This window comes from Antechinus flavipes, chromosome 3 (genome assembly GCF_016432865.1).
Source record: "Antechinus flavipes isolate AdamAnt ecotype Samford, QLD, Australia chromosome 3, AdamAnt_v2, whole genome shotgun sequence".
NCBI lineage: Eukaryota > Metazoa > Chordata > Mammalia > Dasyuromorphia > Dasyuridae > Antechinus > Antechinus flavipes.
Genome location: NC_067400.1, coordinates 176,059,183 through 176,081,228, shown reverse-complemented (window position 1 = coordinate 176,081,228; position 22,046 = coordinate 176,059,183). Strand labels below are relative to the sequence as shown.

General features: G+C 33.0%; 1 protein-coding gene across 1 annotated transcript in view; it reads left to right on the top strand.

Moving 5' to 3' along the window:
- The first annotated feature begins 1,626 nt into the window (after positions 1–1,626).
- SLC5A7 (solute carrier family 5 member 7) overlaps positions 1,627–22,046 on the top strand; it is a 31,778-nt gene continuing 11,358 nt past the window's right edge. Inside the window, exons 1-5 of the mRNA XM_051984295.1 lie at positions 1,627–1,848; positions 7,786–7,899; positions 9,876–10,031; positions 18,624–18,772; positions 21,192–21,335. Coding sequence (XP_051840255.1) covers positions 1,671–1,848; positions 7,786–7,899; positions 9,876–10,031; positions 18,624–18,772; positions 21,192–21,335 — 741 coding nt within the window. The 5' untranslated portion in view covers positions 1,627–1,670. The remainder of the gene's footprint in view (positions 1,849–7,785; positions 7,900–9,875; positions 10,032–18,623; positions 18,773–21,191; positions 21,336–22,046) is intronic.

Genomic DNA, 22,046 nt, shown 5'->3' with positions numbered 1-22,046 from the left:
ACCCACAAACTAGACTGAAACTCGGGGTACGGAGATACTTGTAGCCTTATTGGGAGTCTCCTACAAGAAACCTGCTGCTGCTCCTGCTGCCTTCAGGGCCGCCACAATTTCATCCTCGGTCTCCTCAGGAGCCCACGAGGAGCCACATCTGTCCTACTGGAGGAGCAGGGAGTGTGTCCCCGGAAGAAGGCTGAGTCCCGAGCATCTTCTGCGGAAGACTCGCAAGGGAGTGAAAAACAAGGTAAGAACAAGAGCTCTGAGTCCCAGCGTCTAGACCGGACTTAGAAATCTTTTTGGAGTTGGTGCCAGAGAGGAGGTACGCTCCCGGCTCCCACTGAGGCGGGGGGCTCATTTTTAATAGCCTTAGTGCTTGAAAGGCTCTCTTAGGGAGATCATATCATACTCTCCGTCCTCCTCCGCCCTGCTAGATCGATCTAAATTAGAGTAGAGATCTAGCAGGTTGGTGCCGGCTCAAGGAGGCGTGGAGACAAAGAAACTGAGAAAGAAGGGGTAGGGGGGAAAAAAGAAAGGAGGGAGAAGGTGATGGCATCAAAGTAACCCACTGGAAAGGGTTAGGAGTTATGTATACCAAAATATTGGAATGAAAACCTGGTGGGAGAGGAAGCTATGGCAGAGATGCAGGAATGAGCATCTAAGGAAATTACTTTTGCAGATTAACAGGCTTAACCTAAACCATTCTCTAGATTTACTTTTTCATAGATAAGTAAAGTGCTTTTGTGCCCACTTACATGTGTGCGTTCTCAGCAACTTGCTTGACTTGATGACAGTGGGCAGGTGTGGCATCTAAAAAAAAATAAAATCTATGGAGAACAGTTAGACTGCTTCCCTCGACTCTAAATGTTTGGTACTTTCGATGATTCTAGGAATTTATCATATTTCTGAGCATTCTGCAACTTAAAAAACAAATCCAGTTTCGTTCATGGAGAGATTTTCTGATAATATTCCATTTTAGGCTATGGAGGGTAAGGAGGGAGAAGATTTTTTTTTCCCCCAGGGATGGGGGTGGGGAGATTCTTCTCCATTAGGTAGTGAACAGCTATAGAAATGATTTAGTAAGGTATATTTGACACAGACTTTCCTAATTAGGTCTAATCTATATTTATCAAATTGTTTTTTTTTTTAATGTATGCTTGATGCTACATATAAAGTACATATATAGTCAGCAAATGAATAGAGCAGTTCTGATTCATTTAAGACAGTAAAAATGATTGAAAACTACTTATAAAATTATATAAAACCATATTCTTAGCAAGTGTTCTTACCAATTTGGTGAGTTGAGATAAGGGTCTTTGTTTCTTTCTCTTTGAAACATCATTAAACACCTGAGAGCAAGGTTATTTATATATAAAAAAATTTTCCATCTTGATTTTCTATGTAAAAATTCTTACTTAATTAAAAAAATTAATTTATAATCATGTTCGTTAACACATAGAAATGGTTTTAGGTTACCTGTTGTCAATGTAATGCTTCTTCAAGCCATGCAGGCTATTCCATTTATCATCACTTGATATTCATATAGCTCTCTTTCTTTAACAATTATTATTAGAATAATTATATTAATGTATTATAATTTTTATTGTATGTTTTTTTCTTTAGAATCCTTAATGAAATAGCCAACTTGGGAGACAAATCAAGATCTCCAGCTGAGGATGGCTTTCCATGTGGAAGGATTGATAGCTATCATTGTATTCTATCTTCTGATATTGATGGTTGGAATATGGGCTGCTTGGAAAACCAAGAACAGTGGCAGTTCAGAAGAACGTAGTGAAGCGATTATAGTTGGTGGCAGAGATATAGGTTTGCTAGTTGGTGGATTTACTATGACTGGTAGGTGCCAAGATTTCATCTTTCATTTCCTTGGCTACCTTTAAATGAAAACTGTGTTCATGCTTTATGACTTACATAGCGATAAATCCACAGAACTTGTTTTTCAACTTCATGTATTTAGTGATTTGAAGGAGGCCCTCCTACTAGTTAGAATAATTAGTAGAATAATCTAAATGATTGTTTAAAAGTTTTTTTTTAACTAAACTAGTTTAAATACTGAGTCATGAAACTTTATAGCAAAATTGATTTAATAGCAAAATTTTAGTAAAATATCAATAAATACATAGATTGAAATATGGATCAAGCAGAGTTGGCTTTAGTTGATGAAATGCAAACAATGGAAAAACAAAGAAATGGAAGAAAAGTTTAAATCAAACCTATTTTAAGATTAAGATGAGTAGAACATGTAATCTCCAGTAATAAAAAGGAAACTAAACAGGACCTTTTAATGCCAGTAGATACTAGGATAATATTGTTTTCAGTAAAATCTTAAATGACAAAAGTCAATGAATATTATTGATTGATTTGTCGTTTTAAAAAATCTAAGCTTATATAATCAGGATTAAAAATTTCCACTGCAACGAAATCTTAATTTATGACCAATATTCCTGTACTAAAAATTAATTTACTAAAAAATGGAAATTGCATAACATTAATATAATGCTCTAATGTAAGATCATTTAAGATGTATATTTCTGAAAAAGAGGGGGGAAATCTCTAGGGAGTGCCCTACTAGAAATTCCACTCTGATCATTTTCTCTTCTCCACCAATCCATTGTGTTCTAAAGTACTGTCCACCTTTTCTTCCTTTTCTCCAGAATATCATTTCAGGAGAGAAATAAAAATTAATGAAAAAGCATGTACATATGACAATATTTGATATACATTCATTAACATCTAATGAATTGTGTTTTTAGCACCTTTAAGTCTATAGAGTATTAATACCTTTTAAAATGATTGCAATGCCCTTTACACTGACAGTCTTTTATTTTTCCTCCCAGTAATACATTTCAGAAGGTCTGAATTCTGAGCCCTGAGCCCTGATATTCTATTAAGAATATGTATTTTTACATAGCACAGTTATGTTGCCAAGACTGAGTCAGCAAAAAATATTTCTGCATCTTAAATATCTGACTGACTTTGCCTGACTTAAATCTAAAATATTCTAGAATGATTTATTGGATATAATAATTCATCTTTCAGAAGTTTATATAACCAACATATAAGTATCTGAGATAGAATTAAAGCCCTGGAAACACTCCCTTCATAGAACTATAAACATTACTGGGGATAAAAAAAAATTACTAGATGTGGATTAAACACCTGCTGATTTACTATGTCTATAACAGAATGACTCTCAATTTGTTCTTATGCCACTTTTCCCCAAGATATGTTCCAAGTTACTAAAATATATTGGAAATATTTAGTTTCTAATAATTTTTATTAAAAATATTAAGAACTTATCTTCTTAGGAGCCCTGTTTTTCGCATAATAGAGTCTATGGTTTTATTATTTTTCATTTAAAATTTTTCATTAGGTTTTCTGCATCAACACTACAAGGAAATAGTGTTTTAAAAAATACAAGTTAAGAAAAAAATCATTTTTCTCTATCTCCAAGCCTTTCACATTTATTGCTTACAATTACATAAGGAACTTTCTTTTTTAATTTGTTTTTGAGTTTTTCTAAATAATGTAATTCATTATTTTAAAACTTTTTTCTTTCCAAATTTTGAATTCCAGATTCTATCCTTAGCCCACTCACTGATAAAGCAAGTAATTTGATATCAATAATACATGTGAAACCATGGAAAACATTTCCATGTTAAACATATTTTAAAAGAAAATTATGTCTCAATTTGCACTCAGTTCATCAGTTGTCTCTCTGAAAATGGATAGCATTTTTTCATCATGAAGAACTTTGATTAGAAAATACTGCTTGATCAAAATATCTAAAATGAAGAATTTTGTACATTCAAATGTTAACCATACTAAAATTATGCCATTATGAGTTATAATCAGTCTGATAGTAATTTTCACTTTAGCCTAGAGGACAAAGAGATCACTGTGATGAAAAATTGTGTTTGTGTGACCAAATAGTGCTGGTACAGTTGTCAGCTTCAGTTACTAACAACTTTGCCTGGAAGAAATATAGATTTTGTATCTGTTAAAATACACTTTTCCATGTTTTGGTACTCTTAGTAGAAGAGTTTTATTTAATGAAAGCATATATAAATACAAAACTGGAAATTGTAACAGGATTAGAAGTGAAGAAGAAAACTATTACTTGTTATTTATTAAATAGTAACCAAGAAAAATAATATTCAGGATCAAGGTGGAACACAGGGAGGATAGATGACATATTGTCCTATATTGGATAACTCATTTCAAATAATCTCATTTATACAAAAAACCTTACATTTTTAAATATCATTTAGAGACATATTTTGTTATTGCTTTTACCTTTTTAAAATAACAAAGTCTAGAGACATTTAATCTCATGAAATTTCATTTTGAGTTTCCCTAATAACAACTTGGACCACAATAATAATAGTGCTAATAATTTATTGATAATATATATTATAGATTTAGATAGATATACATAAAGCAAACTTTGTAAACCTTAAAGCATTCTATATATGTATGTATGTGTATGCATGTGTGTATGTGTACACACACATCTCACACCACTCATTATTATCCAGCAGACCAACATAGATGGCAAATAGGAACAACTAGGTTGTGCAGAGTGCTCTATAGCACTGCATCTTCTTGACCTCAGTTCAAATCTAGCCTCCCACACTAGCTATGTAGCCTGGGCAAGTCCCTAAACTCTATTTACTTCATTTTCCTCATCTATAAAAATGAACTGGAGAAAGAAATAGCAAACTGCTCTAGTACCTTTGTTAAGAAAATCCCCAAATAAGGTCACAAAGAGTGGGAATCAAATGAAACAACTAAACAACTAACAACATAGGTATAATAGCAATTGAGACTAATTGGTCTGTGCTAAAATAACGACAATTGTATTGTCATTTTTTTATTAAAAAGTACATTAATTACAGTCAAGTTCTAAACTCAGCCTACTTGTATCAAATGAGGCCTTTAAGAAAATTAGCTTCATATATTTTTGTGGAGTGTTTTGAGGAAATGTCATGAGTGCTAGAGATTTTAAGACAGCAGAAAAAAAATGAAAGAAAAAATAAAAGGCTCTCTACCCCTTTTCAGATTTACTGGAAAACATCACATTTTTTTTTTAATGCATTGGTTTTAGTCTCTAAAGTCAAATTTGAACAAGGAGATTAAGAACAAAAATATAAACAAAAATACAGAGAATCCCATGGTAGTGTACATAAATTTTGCAAGCTTTAAAGCATTATGTCAGTATTAAATCTATATATGTATCTGCATTATATTTATAAATACATACACACATATGTGTGTGGCCTTTAATTATCATCAATATTACCATTGTGGACCAATATGTTTTTTTTATTTTGGACTTTCATACTAGACCTGTTACCAGTTATTAATACTATTTGGCCTCAAAGGTCTTTTCCATGGGTCAGTGGACCTCTTATGATCCTGTTGCCTAGTTTTCTTTGTTGTTCAGTTGTGTCCTGTTGTTTGTGACTCCATTCGGAGTTTTCTTGGAAAATATTTCCTTCTCTAGCTCATTTTACAGATGAGGAAACTGACAGAGTTAAGTGACTTGCCCAAGTAAGTGTCTGAGACCCAAATTGTGCTGGTTGAGTCTTCCAAACTCCAATCCTGATAACTGTTAGCTGCATATTAGGTAATGCATATTTAATAAATGTCTGTTGACTGACTATAATTTTAATAGTGATGCTTCATTCCCCTTCATTAATATTCCCTTTTTATTATCCTCCTTGCTATTGATAGAGTTGAATTTTATTTCTCTTTAACTCCCATAGCTTAGCACAGTGCCTGGTATATAGTAGGTACTTAAAAATTTTTTTTGAGTAAATGAATATTTATTTGTATATCTAATCCATTTGTCTGTTGTTTGATGTTAATTTAACTTGTTGTTTTATTCTTATGGTGTAATTTATTTTAGTTTTTTTGGAAATAAGAATTTCATTTCAAAATCTTTCCTGGCACCAGATATGGTTCAGGTGATTCCAGCATGCCAGTTTGCTAGTTAATTGAGAGCTAATACATTACCAACATTTGATTTAAGAATAGACACAATTTTATTTAGGGAAAGGGAGTATTCCTTATTTCTTGTTGCTAATGAAAAAATAGTCTAAAAACAAACAAAAAATCATCAGAAGTTTTAATTATCCTATAGCGATATAGGATGATGATGATGTCATAGCACATCTACTGTGTCAGGCACTGTGCCAGACATTTTACAAATATTATCTCATTAGACTGTCGCTACAACTCTGTAAAATAGGGTTGATAATAAATATTATTATCAATCCCATTTTGCAGTTAAGAAACTGAAGCCAACAGAGATTAAGTAATTTGCTCAAGATTCCATATTAAGAAATGTCTAAGGCTAGATTTGAGCCCAAGTCTCTCTGATTCCAAACCCAGCCTTCTATCCGCTGCATCACCTAGCTTTTTAATTCATAATAGCACAAGAATTAACCCTACTATTATACTGAATATAGTTCATTCATTTGCTCATCAAATATTAAGCTACTAAATGCTACATGCTATGTTTAGAAACAAAAGAGATAAAACCATAGAAAAGATAAGGAATTTGCCTATAATCCAGTAGGAGATAAGACACACACACACACACACACACACACACACACACACACACACACATACACACACACACACACACAGATAAATAGGATGCAAATTATGATATAAATATATGATGCAATGAGATCAGATTAGGAGAGGCAAGGATAATAGAAAGAGTCTGCTTGGATTTGAAGTCAGACAGTTTGGCTTTGGTATTTATTGTTTCAGTGACTTCACTATCTACAATTTCTGGAAAATGAGAGTTGAACTAGGTGATTAGAAGTTTTGTTAAACTATAATTCTATGATCCTCTGAGGTAGAACTGTTTTACATTTGGGGTGGCAGATGATCAGGGGTAGCATCATAACAGAGGTACAAGTGATTAATTGTTAGGATAGCAGTAGGCAAAGATTTTGGAAAGAGAGTATCATAGGCACAGGATACCATGAGGAAAGTTTGGAGCCAGGTCCAGCTCAATTCGGTTTAACAAATATTAAATGTTTACTAGATACTAGAGATACAAAGACAAAAACCAAGAAGTCCTTGTCCTCAGGGAACTTTTACTGTATTCTCTCCTGGCACATTGACTAGTGTTTATTGAAAAACAATAACCATTATTACCAGTAAACATTCCATGCAGGATTGCATTATGTACACAGAAATTACAGAGTTCCAACTCAGCAGAAGTTTACATTCTAAAATGGATAATATTGACTTTCTAAGCACCAAGGAAAGGAGGGTTTCTTATATTTTAAAATTTGTATTCGCAATCCTTAACAAAGAATCTGACACATACTTAATACATATTTGTTGATTCATTGATTGGCACAGACTTGTGGAAGGGATATACTACCATAATGTAAACATCCCCACTTTAGAATAATTATGAATATCAAGAACTGAGCAAACATGTAAACTGGAGGAGGCTGTAGGGAAATGGAATCATAACATCACAGATTTAGAGCTAAAAGAAATTTTAGGGATCAACTAATTCAATCTCCTTTTATAAATGACAAAATCAACCTTGTGGTGAAAATAGCCAAATATCTGCCTTTGTAAAGACATTTTAAAAAAATTGAGAAAGGTTGCTTATTTTATTATAGCTCATATATTTTCTTGTGTCATATAATGAATAAAAGTAATGGTGGTCACTTAAAAGGTTAAATGATTGTGTAATAATATAACTTGATTTCTTATTATTTTATTCTGTTTCAGCCACCTGGGTTGGAGGAGGTTATATAAATGGGACAGCTGAAGCAGTTTATGTACCAGGTTATGGTTTAGCTTGGGCACAAGCACCAATTGGATATTCACTTAGCTTGATTTTAGGTAAGGAAAAAAAAAACTGGAACATAGTAACTAATTAACTAGATGTATGTGGATCAATGATCTTAGTGTGGCATGCTCTCCATTGATAAAGTTTGAAATCCTATACTTTATCATGCATAGTTCTTATAAATTTTTCATCCCTTCTTCATAAAGAAGCATTGGATGAGCTTTCTCTGAATTTTTGAATTTTAAAAGTCACAATCGAGCACATCAACTATCCATCTATCTGTCTTGGCTTGTAATTGACCTACGTCATGTCTTGGATAATATCTTGTATATTTTTCCTCACATAAATTGTCATGCTTCAGCCTGTTTATTGCCTCCATGAATCTTTCCATTAACTTTTAGTCAACAACCAGTAATTTTGCATCATGATTCACCAGTATGTGGTGACATAAAAGTTTATTGCTATGGATAAGTGGATTTTGTGGTATTTCTACCATCACTGCAACATTCTTTCAATGCCCCCAAAGTCAAATTTCCTGGTAAATTGAGGGTTCAAATCATTGTTCTGCTACTCAACCCATTATCTCTATGCATACATATTCATTGAGAGAGAAAATAAGGGAGAGAAGGAAAAAGGGGGGGGGGAGTTGAAAATGGGAGGAGAAAAGTAAAGAGGAGAGGAGAATAAAGGAGCTAGAGGAGAGCAAGAGCAGGAGCAAGGTTAATTTAGTCATTGTTCTATCAATTGTTACATGCCATAATTGGGGGGGAGGGGGAGACATGCATTTTTGGTCCTCTTTGTTTTATCAATATAGATATGTAAGGAAACATGTTTTAAACATTATGTATTTCATTGTGAAATTATTATAATAATCATCATTTCCGAAATCTAGGCCTTTTTCTTTCTCTATACATTGAGGTTTTTTGGTCCAGACTTATGTGATACATTGGTAAATGAAATTCTTAATGGTAAAACTCCTTCTATCAATACATATATGCAACTATTTTGAACTAATAGAGAGAGATGTCTGGGACATGGAGACATATAATAACTTAGCCATACTCATACTCAATGTTTGGCAAAGATATAATTTGCATTCAAATCTACTGGACTCCACAGATGGCTAACTACTACATTACATTTATGTAAGGAGTATAAAAAACTGTATAGAAATATGTAAGTAAAGTATTTATGAAAAAAAATATAGATCTGCAAACAGCAGAATTTTAATATATTCATAATTTGATCATTTGATTACAGGATGTCTCAAAGAATTTCCTTTAAGATAATGACAATTAGAATGTTAAGAATTCGATGAGTTTTATTTCTTATTTAACTTTTTTCAGTTTTGCACACAGGTAGAGTCTAATTTGAATAGAGTACCACAAAAGAAAAACAAGAATGAAATAAGAGAGTAGTAAGAACTAAAGGAATTGCAAGTATTCTGAATTTGTAATCTTAGTGATTTGCTTAGGACCCTGAGTTAGCCAAATTAATAATAGTCTGGATGTCAGAGGTGAGAACTGCATTCAGATCTTTCTGAAGACTTGCACTGAGTCAAGTAAGAGCTTCTTCCAGGATTGTACACTCATACAAAATTCATTAATAATATCCTGAAAATGAAAATATTATATGTTGAATTTTGGAATATTTCTTTAGGATAATGCCACTGGAAGGACCTCTGTGTAATTTTAATAGGATGAGTTTTTATAGCTTTAATTTTTCTACTGCTAAATTCTTCAGATTCAACTTTATGCAGAAATTATTTTAGACTTTGAGTTCTGTTCTACCATTTTTCTGTGCATTTAAATTTCACTGAGGAAAAAAATTTCCTTTTTTCTCATTTTTCCTCTATCCCCTAATTTTATGGCTTTCCCAGAAATTATTGGAGTCCCTTAGGAACATTTTAAAGATATAGATAGGAATAGATAGATAGATAGACAGACAGACAGACATATCTTATGGCAGATAATAATCATATAGTAATTTTTTTAATTTTAATTTTATACTTCTTCTGTTTTGATTTTAGGTGGTTTGTTTTTTGCAAAACCAATGCGTTCCAAAGGATATGTGACTATGTTAGATCCATTTCAGCAACTGTATGGGAAGCGCATGGGTGGACTCATCTTTATTCCTGCCCTAATGGGTGAAATGTTCTGGGCTGCAGCTATTTTCTCTGCCTTGGGTAAGGAATCTAAAGAATTATCACTACTACTGACTTTGGACATAGATCATTTAGCCTTCTTAAGCCTTGTTTTTGTTTTTTTTTTTTTTTTTTCCCTTCTTTGTGATAGAAACACTTCCTTTCCCATATTTCCCCCTGAAAGTTATTGGGAAGATTAATGCAATCATTTATTTTACATATACATGCAGTATTAAAGTATAAACAGAAACATAATTGGGGATGGAAAATCAGAAATTTTATCCCACAGTGTTAAGCCCTTGTACATGTTATTTGTCATGGAAACAATTTTGCTTATCATCTATTTAACAAGAAAAATTAACTAAAATAAAAAGCCCACAGCAGCTTGCTCCTCCTATCTGCCTCATCTCAAGTGATGTCTTGCTCACTTCTACATTTCTATAATGCCCTTTTTCATGTTTTTATTTCCCTCACTGCTTCCTCCACCGTGCTTCTATATGAATTTGTCTTAATAAGCTGACTTGAAGGAATGTTCACACTTGCCTGTCCTAGGCACAAAAAATGATAGCTATAACACTGGCCAATATGCAGAATTAAAGATATTATCATTTCTGGAGCTTTTAACCTTTAAATTCCATTCCCTCTCATTCAAAAGATAAGTCTTCTACTGATAGTATTTGTAAACTCCAATAGAAATGTTAGGAACTATTTGGTTTTTTTTTCTTTATTTCCCAAGTATTTTGGATAATACTTTTTACATAATAGATGCTAAATGCATGTCTATTGATTTAATTTTATTGAATTGAAAATGTTACTTTGTAGAAAAAAGCAAACATAATGAGAAACAAGGCAATCTAGGTCGTCATTCAAGGAATTGAATGATTGAGGAATTTGGATATCATTCTAGTGTATTATAAGTGGAAACCATTTTTAAAATGAATTATAGCATAGACAACATGCCACCAATTCATGTCAATGATTTTTATACACATACACACACAAACCAGCAGTAGAGAAAATTATATTATAGTAGTTGTTATGAAATAATATCATGAAAACATTATATAGGAATTTTTGTATGTTGCTTTCTAGAACAGAGTTTCTTAAACTTTTTCCATTTGTGTCCCCTTTTCATCTAAGAAAGTTTTATGTAACCCTAAGTATACAAGTATACAAAATATATATAAAAGCCAATTTACTGATGATAAATCTTATGACTCTCCCCAACATTTAGTTACATAACTCCATACGGGATTGTGACCCACAGTCTAAGAAACTTTATTCTAAAATATTAACTGGTTGGTGGGATCTTATTGGACAGGTTTCTGTCAATAAGGAACTGTGTTATGTTAGCTCTCAATTACCTCTTAACTACTCTCTTTGATATTTAAATTGCTGCCAGTAAATTACTAAAATTCTCAGGAGAATATACTTTACTGGTCCATTGATCCTTATGCCATGTTTATGAATCATTGTATTGCAGAAGTGATACTTTAAGGTACCATCTGGTCTTGTAGGCAAGATAAAGAATTTTTTTTTTTGGTATCTTAGACCATTTGGATTTTTGTTATTGTTGTTCAGTTATTTCAGTTGTGTTCAACTCTTTATGATCTTTTTTAGGGTTTGCTTAAATTGATTTTCATTTTCTTCAGCTCATTTTACAAATGAGAAACTAAAGCAGAGTTAAGTGACTTATATAGGGTCACACAGCTATTATGTGTCTGAGACCAATTAGTTTTCCTAACTTCAGGCCCAGCATTCTCTCCAATGGCTTTATTAGCTGTTCAACGCCTTTGGTAATATGATAAAATCTATTGATTCTTTCTTTAAAGAGTCTTTAAATAAAATAAGAGCCTTTAAATTTAAGAGACTTTAAATAATGTGTTTGAAGGCATAAAGCAAAATATATAGACATAAAAAGTAAATGAACTATACTTAAAATAATTATCAATAATTGTTTTAAGTGACTGATTTCAGATCAGTTCTTGTATCTAAAACATGCAATCATACAGCTTTGTAAATTAATGTAAGATTTTCAAAACACTTTGCCCATAAAAACTCTGTTAGGTAAATAATATGAATGCTGTATTTATATTCCCATATTATAATTGAGAACAATGAGACTTAGCAAAGTTAAATGACTTCATCATAGCTTCATAATTATTGTGTCAGAGTTAATATATGAACCCAGATTTTCTAACCCAGATATTATTAAATTACCCACAATTGATGATTGCCTGTTTTTCTTGAATGTATAGGATCAAAAATCTGGAGATGGAAGGTTATATAGAGATCATCTGGTCTAGCTCCCTCATTTAGTAGTAGAGAAGTGAGACATAATAAGATCAAATAATTTTATAAAAGTCTTGGTCTTAGACATATGAAATATCAATTAATTTATTGAATTCTTAATTAATTTAGTGTGACCTGAGTTAAAAATCTTCTGAGGAACTTATGGTTCAGGTGCCCATCCTTGCATTCTACCTATAAATTCATTGCACTCAATTTGTTCAGGAGTAAGAATAACTATAAATGACAAAAAACCTCAACCTTAGTACTCACTGTTTATCACTCAAGAAATAGGACTTCTAAGTGGTCTTTTGGGTCAAGGAGGAACAGCATACTTGGGTTTTTGTATACTCTTGAGGGAGAGACCAAGATAACAGCAGACAGAGAATAATGTTTCAATCATACTTTAATAAGGCACAGAGAGCATATAGACATGGGATGGTAGAAGAAGATAGGCAGCACAGGGAAGAGAATGGAGAAGGGGAGAGGAAGGGAAAGAGAGAGTATCTACATAACCATAGATTGAAATTGGGAGGATTTGAATAGCATAAAGTTATACAAAGGAGTCTTACTCCAAAGTCAAAGTTTCGTTGCCTTTTTTGTTTTGTTTTGTTTTGAGACCCTTTAGGTTTCTTCTTCAAAGATTCATTCTACTGCTTTCATTTTTCTGATGGTCGTGAATGCTTTGTATATTTATAAGGAGGTTATTGAGCAGGAATGTGCTTCTAGACAAATGTTTCAATAATTAATTCTCTTGGAGAAAATGTACTTTTAAATATATTTTCTCCATTACTTTCTTAAATCTAATTAACAAAATAACAAATTAGCTCCTTTGCTGATTGTTTGAGTTATATATACAATGAAAATTTAAGTCAAAACTCCCGAGCCAAAATGACTAAAAATAAACTCATTCTAACATATGCCTGGTATGCAAGTAAGAGGTACATAGAATCTATGGTTTGAAGTCATCTGAGAAGTCATCATGTCCAACATACTCACTCTACTTTGTGTGGTATAGCAAGTCCTTACTCAAAATGACTACTCAGAGATTTCTCAAAGAGAAGAACAGTAGCTTTATTAGAATCTTGGGAAAAGCAGCCAGTCCACTCACTGGAGTTCTAGAGGAGGCCAATTTCGCAGAAGTCAAGGGCGATTATATAGTAATAAACCACAAGAATTCATCCCCCCCCCTTATCCAGTTAATTTTCACTGATTGCTTAGATGCAAACACAGGTTTGCTAAATTCTAGTTAGACCAATATAGTTGACTTATTGCAGATGTGTTTGCCTAAGTTTATGGTGGTAATCAGTTTTACAAGGTTTACAAATGCTTACTTGAGCTAGTGTGAGCATTCTATTATAAGGTTTGTATAAAGAATTTCATTTTCCAAACCCATCAGACTTTCATAAACTAAATTTAGGTTATAGGTTCAATCTACCTTAGTTAATGATTTTATGAGAAAACACATAATTTCTCAGAATAAGAAGATTTATTTAGAGGTAAGTAATCCATTAAGCCATAGGAGTTAGAAGATATCTAGAATAACTAAGGAGGCTTAGTTTACCTCAGGCTTCCTCAATCAACAAGTAGAAATAACTAGTTTGGAGACTTCTTGAATACTCCAAGCTATTAAATAATTAGTCATGTTTTTCTCTAAGCAGTTAAGTAAAGATCCAGGAAGTTATCTCATATATTTCTGCTAGAAGAGCAAGTCTTTTGCTTTTCTTCCCAGAGCCTTAATGATTAACAGATCCTTGGTGCTGAGTGTTGAATTTGCCACAGTTATTATTCTGAGAAGTCCTCAGTTTCCTATTTCACTCAATTTAAACTTCACTAGGCAAAGAAATATAAGGGTAAACCATTGTATCATGTTGGGATGAACTGGATTCAAATTCTGCCTCTGACATTTATGGGATTATGGACCAATAACCTCTTTGTTACCATTTGAAGAATGGGAATGGGAAAAAAAAACTATCTCACATGGTTCTTAGAAGGATAATATGAGAGGAAGTATATAAAGCCATCCTTGAATATGTATTTATTATCTTTAACTTTGATAAGACCAATTTGGCCAACATTAAGCATCAATACAGGAGGTTGGTTATAATTTCATTTTCTTATAGTCACAGAAAAGGCAGAGACAAAGACAGAGACAAACAAAAGGAGACAGAGGGGGAGAAAAAGAGAGTCAGAAAAGCAGAGAAGAAGAGAGAGAGAGAGAGAGAGAGAGAGAGAGAGAGAGAGAGAGAGAGAGAGAGAGAGAGAGAGAGAGAGAAGAAACAGAAAAAGGAGGAGAACAAGGAGGAAGAAGTAGAAGAAGAAAGACAGAGAAGAGGGATAGAGGAAAGGAGGAATGTAGAGAGAGGGAGGAAGAAAATTTTAAAATATTACTAAAATACCTTAAAAGATTGTAATTGCTAGTGCTAGTGCCTACCTATTCTGAGTAATGATGCTTAGCAAACACTGCTGTTCCCACTTAGTAATGGAATTCTATGCAGAAGTGTGACTTCTTTCTTGTTCTGCCCTCATTAGTTCAAGAACTACAGGGAGCCTTTTGACCATTATTTAGTGGTTTTCAGAACAAATTACCTACTGAGGTGACAGGGAAAGAAGGAGTGGGCTGGAGAGCTTGGAGAAAATATACAAAGTTCACTCTTACTGAATGAAGATCAATTCATTTGGCAAGACTCTGAAAGGGAGAGAACAGGATTCATTAGCTAATGCTTTAAAAGTAAATTTTGAAACTATAATCCACTATATCCATAGTTTGAGGATTACTGCAACATCTCAGTGACTTGATTTTTCTGGAGAGAGGAACATAGAGAAATAAATAGAAAGCTGGTATAAAAGCCAAGAAGATATGGATTCAAGTCCTGTCTCCGATGCATATTAGATGAAGGATTCAGGGCAAATGATTTAATCTCTCTAAGCTCTAGGTAACACCCTTCCCTAGAATTGTTTCCTCACTTGAGAGTTCATAGGTACCAAAAAAAAACCATAGATCTAATTCTAACTTATAACTGAAAGAGTTATTGTATCAACCAGATTGATAGTTTTCACTTTGTACAATAATTATTGTCATGGCTTAATAGTTAATAGTAATAATTCACATTTTATAGCACTTTACAAAATATTTTCCTCACTGTAATCGAATGAGACATATAGAAAGAACTTTTGATGTGTGGTGTATCCAAGGAGTACTAGCATCTCTGGTGAGGGCTTGCTGAGCCTTTTTCAAGTCTACTCATCTGGTTTCCATCAGTTATTCAATTCTCACCTATGGCTCCAAAGAGCTATAGCATGTATAGCAACCACACCCCAATAAAACCATCAAAGGACTTAAACCAAATTGAGGGTAACTGACAGGCCTCAAACCTGTGAATAAATAAACTCTCCTCCAAGCATGGAATATATGGAATACATGTAGATGAGAACATTATGTTCTAGTGACCATGAAGGTACCTGAAGTAGATGCTATAGAATACTTAGAGCTTGGTCAGATGCTAAAGATAACAAGATCATTCATTGTACCCAGCATTATTGCCAGTCATTCTGACTTTTGTCTTGCCATTGAGCTTGGAAAACTCTGGAAAAGAGAATGAGGCTACTGATTTTGTGCAATTCTTAAATCCAGTTTATACACCAGTCAAGATATCACCCTGATATATCATTGGTTCTCTTCAAAACAAGGGATGAACAGCAGCTTATTTTACAGAAAATGAAAAGTAGATTCAGAGAGGTTGTAAAGCTTATAAATACCAGAGCCAACTCTTGAATATACTCCTTTTGGATATAATGCCAGCTCTCTTTCTTCTATGCCAAACTACTGCTGTGACAACTCAACTTTGTTTATAATATGTTCACACGATGATGTGTGTGCAATAGTGATTTGTCTAAGATTATTAAGAAAACACAGTTGATAATATAAACTCAGAAACAGCTCTGTGAATTAAAAGATCAGTGGAATAGTGAATCATTGTTATCTTACTGTCATACAATAAATTAATTACTATTTACCATTACATGTATGAGAAATACCCAACAGAAGGAAGTTTCATCTTGATGCTTATAGAATATCCCAAATTGAAAAGCTTTCCAGCAATGAAATTGTTTTATTAAGGTTTTTTATAATAATGATGACAATAGCTAGCATTTATATAGCACTTTAAACTTTCCAAAGTACTTTATAAATATTATTTCTTTTTATCCTCACAATAATTTTAAAAAAAAGCTGTTATGAACCTCATTTTTTAAGTTAGAAATTGGACCAGCAGTACAGTCAGATAGTAGGGGTCACAGGGACACATAGATAGTAAGTGTCTGAGTCTGGATTTGATCTCCAGTAATCCTGATTCTAGGCCCAGTATTCTATTTACCGTGCTGCGTAACTGCCTCTAAAGAGGTACCTACCCAGATTCTACAGAATTTCTTTTTTTTTTTATTGTGATTATGGATATCAATATGGGGGCACTTCAATTCCAACTGAGGCTTCATAGTGGATTCACCCATTAATTGATATTCAGAACAAGACGTGTATAACAATGTCATTTTATAATAAGGCACAGGGGTATGCTTTCTGGAAGTATAGGGAAAGCAAAATAAAATTAATTTCAAAAGGTCATGGTTAGATCTGAACTAGTCATCAACTTGGAAAAATAATTGCACAATGCTAATGGAGGTAAAGAATCAGGCAACAAAATATTAAAATGAAGAAAATGGACAGAAAACATAATGAAGGCCTAAAGCAGGTTATCAAACTAAAAGTATGTGAAAAATCAATCAACTAATTTGTTTTCTAATTTTTAAACAAAGGCTAATATTTTATCCTTGTCATTTAACCTTTTAATCTGAGAGTGAACCCATTATTCTACTGGCATGAGTTTCTCCTTTCAGGGACAATTAAGGGCAGTGGAAAAAGTACTGGGCCTTTTTCACATGCCTAATAGTTGTGTGATGATCCTGCACAACCCTGTTTGCCTCAATTTTCTCATCTGTAAAATGAGCTTGAGAAGGAAATGACAAACCACTCCAGTATATTTGCCAAGAAAATTCCAAGTGGGATTATGAGGAATCAGACTGAGATGACTGAACAACAAGAATTCCCTTCTCTGACAGACATATCTCACATCTTTCTCTTGCTACACAACTTTTTTTCTGTTTTAAAAGAAAATGTACTTATAGTTATTAGTCAGCTATAAGTCACAGTTCAAAACAAAGGTATTTAAGAAAATATCAAGTTTAAAAAAAACAAACAAACAGTGGTCTATCTCACACTCCCAAATTTGGATCTCACTTTCCTACAAATACATAGACCATCAGAGGGAAAAATGAATATATATAGGAAACTCTCATGGGGAATCACAAATAAGGAAAACATGTGGCTGGAGCACATGCTTAGAAAGTCAATTTATGCTTCTCATGCTGTAGGGTGTTGATGTCTTCTGCTGAAGACATATTACTGTCTGGACCAGCAGTGGGAGCTGTTTCTGGCTGGGCTTATACTTGAGTACAGCACAATGTCTCTGGTCTTTCTGTTGAATATTATGTTTTTCTTCTCTTCTTCTCTTTTTTCTCTTCTTTTTCCTCTTTCTCTCTCTTTTTCTCTTTCTTTCTCCCTGATACTACCATTGGGCATGTGGCCCTATTAGTATTGTTATATAGTAACCATATTAATGTATAACCATATGAAATCCTTAGGAGACATAATTTCCAAAATATTTGTGAACAAAAAAGTCCTAAAGATAAAGAAAAGTATAATTTATTTCTAAAACTAGTCTAGATTCTTATTTTAAAGACTACTCAGAGAAACAGTATTTTATATCTGATTTTATGGTTTGTGGAACAAAAGTACAACTGGACAGATCCCTTTTCAAATGTTAGCAGTAATAATAATAAGAACTAGTACTAATATTTGCAAAGAGCTTTATATATGTTAATCATTTATCTTAACAACAACTCTAGGACGTAGGTACTACCATTATTATTCCCATTTTTCAAACAAGGAAACTGAGGTCAGCAGGCTTATACAGGATCACATAGTTAGAAAGTATCAGTACAGGTATAGATATAAAGTATCATCATTTGTAGAAAATAGTTTTCTCCAGTGTGATAAATTAGAAAAAAACACTGAATTTAGTCAGAAGCCTTGAGTTCTAATTCTGGCTCTGTTTACTACTGCTGTGATTTTGGACAAGTTACTTCCTTTTTTTTTTGATTCTCTGATATCAAACTACACATAAAATAAAATTTAATTGTTCCTTATGCTTAACTCCTTTGACCATTCATGGTCTTAAAAAGAAAGTACAACTCATAACACTTCAATTATAGTATTTTCTTTCCTTTCAGGTGCAACCATCAGTGTGATTATTGATATCAATATAAACCTTTCAGTTATTGTTTCTGCCTTGATTGCAATTCTGTATACCCTGGTGGGTGGACTCTACTCAGTTGCCTACACGGATGTTGTCCAACTCTTCTGCATTTTCTTGGGACTGGTGAGTTTGGCCAACTATTTTTCCACTTTCAAAATAGTGGGTCTGTATGATAAGTCAACTCAAAGTCAGTTGATATGCATTTTCTATCATGGAGAGGATGGGAGATAGATGAGGGATTAATTATCACTAAGAACTAAGTAACTAAGAACAAGATATCACTACATTTTTGGTTATTTTTCTTGCTTCTTAAATTGTTTTCAACTATTAAAACCTGTTTATCCTTCTCTCTCTCTTTTTTAAGTGTCCCTCCTCAAAAATTTGTTTTGCTTCTAACCACTATCTCCCTTAATCCACCTTCCCTTTTATCCTGCATCTCCTTCTCTTATTCCTTTTGCCTATTACTTCCATATGGTAAGATAGAGTTCTATTCCCAACTGAGTCTCTTTGTGTGTCTTTATATTTTTTCCCATTTTGAACCAATTCCAATGAGAATGAGGTTCAAGTATTGCCTACTCCCCTATCTTCTCCTCCACCATAAAATCTCTTCCTTGCTTGTCTCTCTTATTTAAGATAATTTCCCCCATTTTTCCCCTCCCTTCCCACAGTATCTTTTTTCACAGTATCTCTCTTTGTCAACTTTTCATTTTTTTGAGATCATCCCAACTCAATCAATTCATGCCTATGTCCTCTATGTAGACTTCTTTTAACTGCTCCAATAACAAAAAAAAAAAATATATTAGAAATTATATGTAGATCTTCTCATATAAAAATCTAAACTTTTAACTTTTTTAAGTCTCTTGTAATTTCTCTTTCATATTTCTCTTTTTATTTTTCTTTTGAATCTTATGTTTAAATGTCAAATTTTCTATTCTCTCTGGTCTTTTTATCAATTCCTGAAGGATTATATTTAAGTTAGCTACATAGATTATTCTTGGTCATAATCCTAATTTCTTCACCTTCCAGAATGTTATATTCTAAGCCTTCCATTTATTTTAACATGGAGTGTAATTCTGAACTCCATGGTATCTGAATGTTTTTTAATGTGGCTGCTTGACCTGGGAGTTCTGAACTTTGGCTAAAATATTACAGAAACATTTTCATCTCTTTCAGGAGATAACCAGTTGTGTCTTTACATGTCTATTTTATCTCTTAGTTCTAGAATATTGGGGCAATTTTCCGTGATAATTTTTAAACTATGATATCTAGGCTCTTTTATCTTTTATCTTGGCTTTCCAGGTAGTTTTAAAATTTCAAGTAATTCTTAAATTTTCTCTCCTAGATTTATTTTTCAGGTCACTTGTTTATCCAAGGAAATATTTCACATTTTCTTTTTTTAATTCTTTTTATTTTGTTATTTTTTTTTCTTGATGTCTCATTGAGTCCAATTCTAATTTTTAAGGAATTATTTTTTCAATGAACTTTTATATCTTTCTTTCTATTTGGCCACTTCTGCATTTAAAGTTCTTTTCTTCAATGAATTTTTGTACCTCTTTTACCATTTTACCAGTTCTGTTTTTAAGGTGTTATTTTCATCATCCTTTTATGCCTCTTATACCAACTTATTATGAAAAAAGATCTCATTTCATAATTTTCTTGCATTGTTCTCATCCACCTGCCATTTTTCTCTATCACTCTTAATTTTTTTTTCTTTCGCTCTTCCAGGAATTCTTGTTGGGTTTGTGTCCAGTTTGCTTTTTGTTTTCCATTGAAACTTTACCTGTAACTGTGTTCACATTGTTGTCTTTTAAATTGTGTTTTAATCTTTTCTGTCACCATAGTAGATTTTTTATTATCAGTTTCTTTAGTTGTCATTCAGTCATTTTTTCAGCATATTTCTTGACTTTGAAATGAATGTTAAAATGGAGCTTATGACAGAGAGGGATAAAAGAAACATTGTCCCCACATTCAATTTTTGCTGTGCTGTTTTTCTCCTTAACTATTTTGGGAGTCTGCAAGTTTTCCATGCTTCTAAGATAGTTTGATTAGAGAAGGGAGGTGATCGCTGTTTTCCAGTTCTCTACTCTGGTCTTTACTAAGGAAGGACCCCATATTCTTGTGACAAAAATTACTAGTGCTTCTCTACACCCCAGACCTGCAACCCAGAAGTATATGGAGGCAATACAACAATGTCCTGCACTCAGTGTCAGCTCAAGGTCCCCTAGAATCTTCTTCTGACCAATTGTCTAACCCCCTTACAATCTCTGAAATGAGAGCTGCTGAAGCTACTACTACTACTTGTTTCAGCAGCCTCCATGACCTGCCACTGCTTCTAGATGCTGCTTTTTCCATCCAGTATCCTAAATTTTTCCCTTCTAATCACCTAAGTTGTCTTGGGCTAGAAAAAATGTTACCCCAACAAAAAAATCGATTTTGCCATTCCAGAATTCAAACGGACATGATATTTTAGGGTTGTTTAAAGAAGAATATTGGGAAATTTATGAAAACCTGAACATGTTATAATGTTAATTTTTTGTTACAGTGGATCAGCGTACCTTTTGCGATGTCACATCATGCTGTTGCAGACATTGGATTTACTGCTGTGCATAAACTTTTCCAGGAACCTTGGTTAGGATCTCTTAAATCAAATGAAGTATACACTTGGATTGATAATTTTCTTTTACTGGTAAGTGATAGCTTACAAATAAAATATCTGGTTTGTCATGGAATAAATCTTCATCTTTTGACAGAGACAATAACTGACTAAAAGTACCTTACTAAACCAGATGTCAGGTGGCCCAGGAAAGCCCATATTCTGTCACATTCTGTCAGATGGGCCAAGTAAGCCCAGGGAGTCTTTTCATTTTCAATGAAGCATCAAATGTATGTGGCAGCATGGTGACAATAATGAAAAGCAAATCTTGGCCCGTTGATGGAGTTGACTGATGCTAAAGTTAGAAAACAAGGTCACAGACAAGGGTAATAACTTTGGCTCTGGGACTAGACTGTTCTTATGCATAGGTGAAATAAGCAGCTGTCTACACATTATAATTTAAGAAGCACAATAAGACACACGGCCAATTATTTTTCCACCAGCCTATCACAATACTTTTTAAAATAAAGTAAAAAAAAATAATTCTGACAACAATATGATCATCTTAAAAGTATTCCCTTGGCTAATAATCCTTTATTTTAATTTCATAGTATGATTAGATTTAATATTATCACATTAACTTAAGAATTCTTTTGAGTTTTAGTGATTACTACAACTTTTTTTTTTTAATGAAGGTTATGCTTCTATCTTGCCCAAAGTTCTAAAATGAAATCTTATCAAAGATGTCTGAAATAGAATCGGGAATTTAAAAGAATAAAAAAAATTACTGTTTGCTATTTTTTG